The sequence below is a fragment of the Cololabis saira genome, chromosome 21, assembly GCF_033807715.1.
Source record: "Cololabis saira isolate AMF1-May2022 chromosome 21, fColSai1.1, whole genome shotgun sequence".
NCBI lineage: Eukaryota > Metazoa > Chordata > Actinopteri > Beloniformes > Belonidae > Cololabis > Cololabis saira.
The window spans coordinates 7,872,991-7,881,976 of NC_084607.1; the positions used below are offsets into that span (position 1 = coordinate 7,872,991).

The window sequence follows — 8,986 nt, forward strand, 5'->3', positions numbered from 1 at the left end:
CTTGAATAACAAACATCACCCCTGGCACATGTTCTGTATTTTATTTGTATACTGTTCTTGTATACTGTTTTGTGATAATTATTTTAAATAAAGTAAAAAAATAAATAAATAAATAAAAATAAAAAATAAAAAAAGTATTTACTGAAGTATTTCAGTAAGTATTTCAGTAAAATACCTGTTAAAATTATTAACCACCTCATCGTTATTGGTAAAATATTGTGGATAATTACTTTGTCTTGAACTTTTCCAAATGGCATTGTTCAATATATTCCAAATACCTTTAACGTTATTTTTAGTCCTTATTCATGAAGGAATTCAGGTCTCCCTCCATGAAGGCAAGTGGTCTCGGCCCTGAAACAGCAAAGTCCTCCCTCCATTATCATATTATTATTTGTATTATTATTATTGTAATTATTATTACAAAAGTGCAATCCCCACTCATGGAGTTTGCACTTTGAAAGAGATGGAAAATGGACTGGTACCAAAAGCCAGGATTGTTGCTCAAGGTTTTGAGGAACTGCAAGTTTCTGAGCTACAGAAGGCTCTCCAACCTGTGCTTCAGAGTCTCTGAGGATCCTTGTGGGAGTAAGTTATCAAAAACAATGGCAACTTCATTTGATGGACATAAAATCCACCTTATGTCAAGGACTGGAACTGTGGGGAGACATTTTCATTAAACCTTCTCCAGAGACCAACAGCACAGAGAAACATTCAACTCCATGGTTCCTGACACAGTGAATCCCTATCAGTTTGCCTACCGTGTCAACAGATCAGTGGATGAAGCGATGGCTTCGGCTTCACTTCACCTTCCAACACCTGGACAGTATGAACACCTATGCACGGCTTCTGTCCCTGGATTACAGCTCTGCCTTCAATACCATCGGGCCGCTGAAGCTAATCGCCAATCTGACTGACCTAGGAGTACCAACTTTTCTCTTGTTGATGCACTAAAGTCTTTTTTCACTTGTGTATTATTATTATTATTATTATTATTATGATAAAGAGAGAGATTGTTCACTCTTGGGTTTATGTTGTCCTTTTATAACTCACCACCAGGGGGCACTGCTGCTCTTTCTACATATGGAGAGTGTAATATTCCAGAATTATAAACTACAAAATAACTCATCCACCTAAAATGAAAACTTAATTACATTTTTCATTATTATTTCTGACTAAATATAAGTTGAAGTAAAAAGACATCTTGTTCTGTTTTGTGCCTTTGTACTGTAAATAAAAAGTCAACAAAAATACTAAAAAAAGAAAAAGGTGTCCTTTATGGACCAACTTCAGTCTTATTCTAGTCATCCAGACAGATTCACTTTTTGTCTTCAGGTCCTGAGTAGAGAGAGTCTGACTGGACGTCATTACTGGGAGGTGAATAAAGAAAATGCAGTTTTTGTGGCAGTTAGATACAAGAGTATCAGCAGATCAGGGGGGTGGAAGGAACCTTTATTTGGAGGAAATGACAAATCTTGATCACTATCTTGTTACCCAGACAGACATGAATATAGGTGTGAGTGCAACAGCAGCAGTTCCTCCTTCTCAGGTCCTCAGACCTCCAGAATAGGAGTTTACCTGGATCACAGAGCAGCTGTTCTGTCCTTCTACAGCGTCTCTGAAACCATGACCCTCCTCCAGAGTCCAGACACCTTCACTCAGCCGCTGCACGCTGGAGTCTGGATTAACAACCGTCCTGGAAACTCAGCTGGGTTCTGTAAATTTAAATACTTTTTTCCTCTTCATGTTTTCAACATCAGTTTTTATTGATTTTTCTTTTTCTTCTCAGAGATGATCGTCTCAAACTCTGATCGACGGAGGGACGTTTTTGTTCTATAAGTTGATGTTTTGTCGTCATTTCCTCTTTTGGAGGTGGACGTCGTCACTTTTGTAGTTTCACCTGGAGAAATATTAATATTAACTTCTATATCACAGTAAAAACCAAGAACTAAGCCTCTGTTGTAATTGTTAACTATTAGTGTTGATGTGTTTCTATGTTGTATTTCTCTTTTCTTCTACTTCATGGACTCAGACAGACGACCCACTAGGGATGGGAAAAGATATCGATATAGCAATATATCGCAAAATTTTGCTGGCTGATTTGATAGATATTAAAAATTTGAATATTGATTTAAAAATATTAAAAAATAAATCATATTTCAGACAAGTTGTAAATGTAGAACATTATTGTAAACATGGGCTTAAACAATATTGTTAATGTTAATTTCATGTTATGTAAATAATATGAAAAACATGCAAATATGTTTTAACTTTAGCTTGTATAGTTACAATAAGACAGCATGGATCATTTGAATTACATTGTTTTCACTCAGTTTGTCCCATGAATTATTACGATAATCTGATGTATGTGCAGCTCAGATTTTAAGATGCATAAAGCCTTTTGAGAGAGAGAGAGGCTTTGTAGATGAACAAAATAAACTGTCACGCTTTAAAGAAACTTCAGCACATACTAACAGCTCTTTATTTGCACCGTGGAGATGGCAAGTTACTAACAGCAACAAATAATGTGATTATAAAAAGGAGCCGGGATTCAAACAACCTCAATGCAGAACTTTAAAAAAAGTACACAACCACATCGTTCCCTCTGCGTCAAGTTAATGGAGAAGCATAAATCTGGGTTGAACCTGCAACCCTTGTGGGGAGGGGATTAGAATCATCAGCCACAGCAGGTGGTGGTTGGACTTCTTCGTCTCTTCTTCTGTGGGTCAGACAGGAGTGGACAGCTGCCCCCGGAGGACAACATGAGCTTTATTTGTCACAAATCACCAGACTTCTCCTGTGGGTGATTTTTCATGTAACTCAGCAAATCAATTCTGCGGGTAAAGCCTTTGTTTCACGTCTTGCACAAATACGGCTTCTCGCCCATGTGCATGGTTATGTGGCGTTTAAAAGTTGATAAATAAGTAAAGGTTCTGCCGCAGGTGTTGCACAGGTACGGCCTTTTGCCGGTATGGGTCCTCGAGTGAACCAGCAGGTTGGAACGATCTGCGAAACATTTTCCACATGTTTTGCAGACGTAGGGCTTCTCGCCCGTGTGCGTGGTTATGTGTCGTTTAAGAGCCGATAATTCAGTAAAGGTTTTGCCGCAGGTGTTGCACAGGTACGGCCTTTCGCCCGTATGGGTCCTTGAGTGAACCAACAGGTAGGAACGTCGCCTGTAACTTTTTCCACATGTGCTGCAGACGTAGGGCTTCTCGCCCGTGTGTGTGGCTATGTGTTGTTTAAGAGCTGATGAATCAGTAAAGGTTTTGTTGCAGGTGTTGCACAGGTACGGCCTTTCGCCGGTGTGGGTCCTTGAGTGAATCACCAGGTTGCAACGTTGCGTGTAACTTTTTCCACATGTTTTGCAGATGTAGAACTTCTCGCCCGTGTGTGTGGTTAAGTGGCTTTTAAGATGTGATGATTTAGTAAAGGTTTTGCCGCAGGTTTTGCACAGGTGTGGCCTTTCGCCCGTGTGGATCATTTTATGTTTCTTGAGCGTTGATGATTTTCTAAACCATTTTCCGCAGGTGTTGCACAGGTACGGCCTTTCGCCAGTGTGGATCCTCATGTGTTCCACTAAAATACTACTTTTACTGAACTCTTTCCTGCAAGTGCTGCAAGAAAATGCCTTCTTCCCCGTGAGGGTCCAAGTTAGCTTTGATTTACAGTTGCTGTCTGACGGGACAGCAGTGTCTTCGTGGTCACCGTGTCGTCTCATTGACTCCAGATTTGCAGTTTTACTGGAGTCTGAGCGTAAACTTTCAGTTCCTTCCTCATCTTTGTTTTGAGCTTCAGGAGAAGTGTGCAACAGCAGCTGGTCACAGTTTGGTCCGGCTTCACCATTTTCAACTTTCACATCAGCGAGATTGACCAATGAGACATCCACCTCTACGTCCTCCTGCTTCATCTCCTGACCGCTGGAGTCTTCCTCCAGTTCTGTAGTCTGTGGATTCCCTGGTTCCTCCTGGTCCGGGCTGCAGCTCCTCTCCAGGTTTTCGAGGTGCTGGTCACTGAAAACACCGTCCTCCTCCACCATACAAAGATTTTCTTGAAAAAAGGACAAAAAGAAAGGATTTTAATAACTCAAAAGTGCTTCCCAGTGTTGATTGTTTGGTTGTATTTGTGAGGTTTAAAGTTTGTCCTGAACCTTCGGTCTTCCCCTTCATCCAACTAAAGTACTGCATATGAACTCCTATATGAACATCCTCCAACGATGCTCATCATCGTGTTTTTTGCCAGTGTCATCTCATATCTTACACGCAATGACGGATTACCGCATGGGCAAAGTGGGCGTGCGCCCAGGGCCCTGGAGCCAATGGGGGCCCTCGGCTTTCAAACATTTTTTATTTTTTATGTGTAAATTAAAATAAATTTACAAGCTCATAGGGCCCAATGATAGGGCCCCGTTTTGTGTGATACGTTCATATATAAGCGTAAATTGTAGGCTATAATTACGATAAAATGTGCATTGTGCGGCCAGTGTAGGCTGATTCTTACTTTACAATTGTCCTGAACGCATCAGGGCTGTGAGCCAACGCTGATTGGCTGTAAAGCCTGATTTATGGTTCCGCAATAGACCCCTTTCCAGCCTACGTCATCACAGGATGTGCGCGCATTGTTGCGGCGGAAGTGCTGAAGAAGTTGCATGAGTTTGAATGGAGCGAGGGAAGATTTGTTTCTTAAGTTGCGTTTTTGGAGTTGCAGTAACGTTATAGAAGAACAACATGCCCACCAGCTGTTGTGTGTACGGGTGTACAAATCGAAATCCCGAGGAACATAATTTTTTTGCAATTCCCAGAGGAAACAGGCCATTTCAAAAGCACCGACTGGACCGAGGATCATCAAGCATGCCCGTGTTTGCAGTGCTCATTTCATATCTGGTGAGTTATCGTGGCTATCTGGTTTAGCTTTACCTGAATGCCTTTAATTGAGTAGCTGTAGGTAGAGTAAGTGTATTGTAAGTGTTTGCTACCATAGACTGTAAGTTTACTACTGGTGCTAGCTAGTAGCTAACTCATACAGCTGAGAGCTTCAGTGTGGTGTACATAATAATAATTAATATTATTAATATTATTAATATTATAGATCCATGGGTGTACAGCAGCTCCACTAACTTAACAGCTGTAACCTCTAGCATCATGGTTGTTTAGGATGTGTGCCCTGGTTGTCTTTTCTCTGATTTGAGCATCTCAGAACACTTAAGAAACTTGAAAAGTGGTTATCCGGTGTTATTTGGCTAATGTGTATCTTTATTTTTACAGTGAGATGTCTCTGGACCACGAGAGTCCTGATTTTGTGCCCTCTATTTTTTCATACACTAAACAAAACCAAAACCCTGATGCAAAGATCAAAAGGTAAAATACAATAAATAAGACCTAGCTGTTTGTGTTTTTAGCTTAACCTAATGACATGATTAACTCATGAATATTAAGGGTTTACTTATTTTGGTATTAAGCAAACCATAACCGATAATTAAGATGGGAATGTATTGTATTACAGCTTGAGATCAGTATTTTTGTTCATTTGAGTTTTTTTATGTGAAGGTACCAAAGAAAAAAGAAATGGAGTGAAAGACTTCTGTTTGCTCCACCAAATCAACCTGCTCCTGCTCCTGGAGCTCCAGAGGAATCACCAGCATGGATCACAGTCCTAGTAAGTGTAGCCACTGTTGTGTCATTTCATGTTTCATTGTATGTATAATGGTTCAACCATGTTGAGTATTCTCCCCCTATGCTGATCTCCACATCCATTCTTTTCTTTACAACCCATATTTATGCACAGTGTAGACTAACACAGTTGCAATTAATCTTATGTCTATGTATGTGACAAATAAAATCTCCTTGTCCCTGTCCTTTTCTCCTCTCCTATTCACAACTGTCCTCTACTGATTCCAATGCCCCTCTTGTGTTCTCTATACACCTATCCATCCATCCATCCATCCATCCATCCATCTCGTCTTCAATTCTCAGCTGTTCTCTTTTCTGCTAAAGCTGAAGAGAACATCCCAGTCACGAGGACAGAATACAATGACCTGAACCTGAGGTACACCGAGCTGAAGAGTGACCACGTCAACCTGCAGGAAAAGTATCAACAGCTGCGAGATGAAAATGAGAGACTTAAAGAGGAGCTAAAGAAGTCTACATTTTCATACTCAAATATTAAGTGCAACATGGTACAACTGTTGTTTATCACTGGAATAACATCTGTGCTCTTTGACTTTGTGCACCAAAATTGCAGGAAGTGTAAAAATATTCAGCAAGAAGCTCTCTCTACAGGATCATCTTTTGATAGTGTTAATGAAATGAAGGTTGCAGCTCATGGTGCCACCCTTCGCATTCCAGCTTTCACCAAAGGCAAACGGCAACTTTCTGCACAGGAGGTCGACACATCAAGACAACTGTCACGTGTCAGGATACATGTCGAACGTGTTATAGGGAGATGGAAGAACTTCAGAATTTTGCAGACAAGAATTCCACTGTCACAGGCTGACCTTCAGATGATATTGTTATTGTGTGTGCTAGTCTCACAAACCTTAGCAAAAGTGTTGTTCCGAAAAAATCTAGGAAATAAGGGTTCTGAATAATAACATCAAGTCTTGACATTTTTTTATTTTCTCATCAGTGATTTGGAGCTGTGACTATGAATTGAATATCAGCCATTAATGATTTACTTGACTATTAAAGTTTTGCTAATAAACTACCGGAGTTATTTGTTTTTTCTCACTGATTGTGTAAATGTATTGATTATTTTCTCTTTTTAAAGCTACAAACATCCAACTTCCACAGCTGTAAATATGCTGCACAAATATACATATATTCACTATATGTGTTTATAATCAAACTCAGGTATATTATAGATATATTAATCCCCACAAACCCTCAAATAAAAATAATGAATTTACCTAAAAATAAAAACTAAGTTTTAAAAAACAGTATTTTGCATTATATGCCTTTTAATGTTTTTCTTTTTATCATATTAGTGGGAATATGTTTCTGTAAATTAATGGTGATAATGTGAGATGCAGGATGGACAATAAAGCTCATATAATTTTTATTTATTTTTATTTTTTAAATAACTATCAACTTCATTCAGCAGCACAGACAAAGGTACACATGACATGGCTTTCATTCAAAGGCAATGCTTAATGAAACTCATTAAGAAACAAAGGGGACACAGTAAATTAACAAAAATAATAAGATAAATAAATATGAAATAATATAATAACTTAAAATGTCTAGTGTATAAAATACATTCAGTTGACTGTCATAATTCTTTACAAACTTCAGCTGTGACAGCTGCTGACAGTGTCGCAGCTTCTCCTGAGTGTAAACACTAGGTTTCTCAACCAAATACAGATGAATATCCGGCCATTGGACATCGGGCCACTTTGTGATATCTTCCTCCGGGAAGGAAGTTGCTTTCCATCCGCCAAAGTTAGTTTAGTAACGTAATTTCCACGATCTTTTTCCGTCAATCGGCTGGTGTAAACTGTCATGAACTCCGTCTTTCTGCCGCAACAATGCGCGCGCTGCTTGCTTGTTTACAAACACGGAAAGGGGTCTATAAATCGACGCAGAGCCTTCGTCGTAGGCTCTGCGTTGGTGTAACACGGAACCATAAATCAGCCTTAACAGTTACAGCCAATTTGCCGACTCTGCAAATTTGCTGCCATGAAGGAGATCAGCGCTAAACTTTGAAAGAGGACTAAGCATGTACAAAGTTTTATGGAAGAGTCAACTACAGTTGGTGAGTGAGTGTAACCTTCATAAATAATTTCTTTATCAGAATGTTGTGGTAGCCTTGACCACCTGCCTAATTGAATGTGCTTTGTGTTATTGTCAACTAGACCGCCGAGTCTATTCTCTATTATAGAGCTCAGAAATGATATTATAGACGGCTGTGTCTATATCTATCTAAATAGATTGTGTAATTTTAGACCAGTTATGTTTTTTTTTTGTATTTAAGCTGTATCCAAGATGGAACTGAGTCAGTCCGTGACTATCTGAGTTTTCAGCGCCGTGTGATTGACAGCTGTCAGGCCTGTGTGTGTGTGTGTGTGTGTGTGTGTGTGTGTGTGTGTGTGTGTGTGTGTGTGTGTGTGTGTGTGTGTGTGTGTGTGTGTGTGTGTGTGTTCTTCTGAACAAGTTTGTGACTTTACTCTGCTTTCTTCACCATAGGCCTATAAGCTTGCTTAGCTCAATAAAAGTGAGAATAAAAGTTGTTTGAGGGGTAGGATGAAGTGTTGTTGAACGTTAAAATGACTATCATAAGGGCCCATGGAGAATACTCCGTCCCCTCTGTACTGAGACCCACGCTCCGCCACTGCGTGTGATTGTGGATTCTCTGCGCCATTGTGAGACCAAACTGAGTGATTCGGGAGGGCATGCACCGTGCAAGTAGGATATTATTGTAGGTAGGGGGCCATAGCGAGTTTGTGTCCAGGGCCCGTGGTCATGATAATCCGTCCTTGCTTACACGGAGATCTGCATCTTGTCTACAAAAGTGTAAAGCATGAAATAACAATATGGTCCAGAGTCTGAATCGACCATGAAAGGCAGCACCAAGTAAACAGAACAAGTTAGTTCGGGATGTTTCCTAATCCACATCAGCAGCTGGTTGAGCTGGGGAGCGTCCCATTTAGTTCGTTTGCTTCATCACCACGGCTTTTAACTCCAAATAAACTCTAAATAAAGGGATCCTGTAGGAGTCATACTCATGTGTTCATTCATTCAACTTTACAGGGTTACGTACCGATTCTGTTTAGTCTTATTTCAGGTTTCCAGGCGAGGTCCAACAGTCTGCGCTGACGGTCCAGCTCTTCTTCATACTCCAAGATGGTTTTTTCAAACACTGAGAATATTTCTACAGCAGCTGCTGTTAGTCGCTGACCGATAAACTCTCTCAGGTGATTAACTTTAGACATTGTTGAAGAGAAAAAAGGAAGTAAACAACAGAACCGTCCTCCTACAAGGAATCACTGCTCACG

The 8,986-nt window shown here is 40.1% G+C and overlaps 1 protein-coding gene across 1 annotated transcript; it reads right to left on the minus strand.

Annotated features, from left to right (window-relative positions):
- Positions 1–2,535: 2,535 nt before the first annotated feature.
- Positions 2,536–8,986, minus strand: LOC133422646 (zinc finger protein OZF-like). The gene is made up of 2 exons (XM_061712670.1): positions 8,752–8,986; positions 2,536–4,047 (listed from the first exon to the last, which is right to left on the minus strand). Exons 1-2 carry the CDS (start codon positions 8,921–8,923, stop codon positions 2,852–2,854), a joined length of 1,368 nt encoding a protein of 455 aa, XP_061568654.1. The 5' UTR covers positions 8,924–8,986; the 3' UTR covers positions 2,536–2,851.

Coding starts and splice junctions, on each gene's coding strand:
- LOC133422646 (XM_061712670.1), bottom strand. CDS start 8,923: ATGTCTAAAGTTAATCACCTGAGAGAGTTTATCGGTCAGCGACTAACA. Junction 4,048..8,751: donor AATAAGACTAAACAGAATCG/GTACGTAACCCT, acceptor CCTTTTTTCAAG/AAAATCTTTGTATGGTGGAG.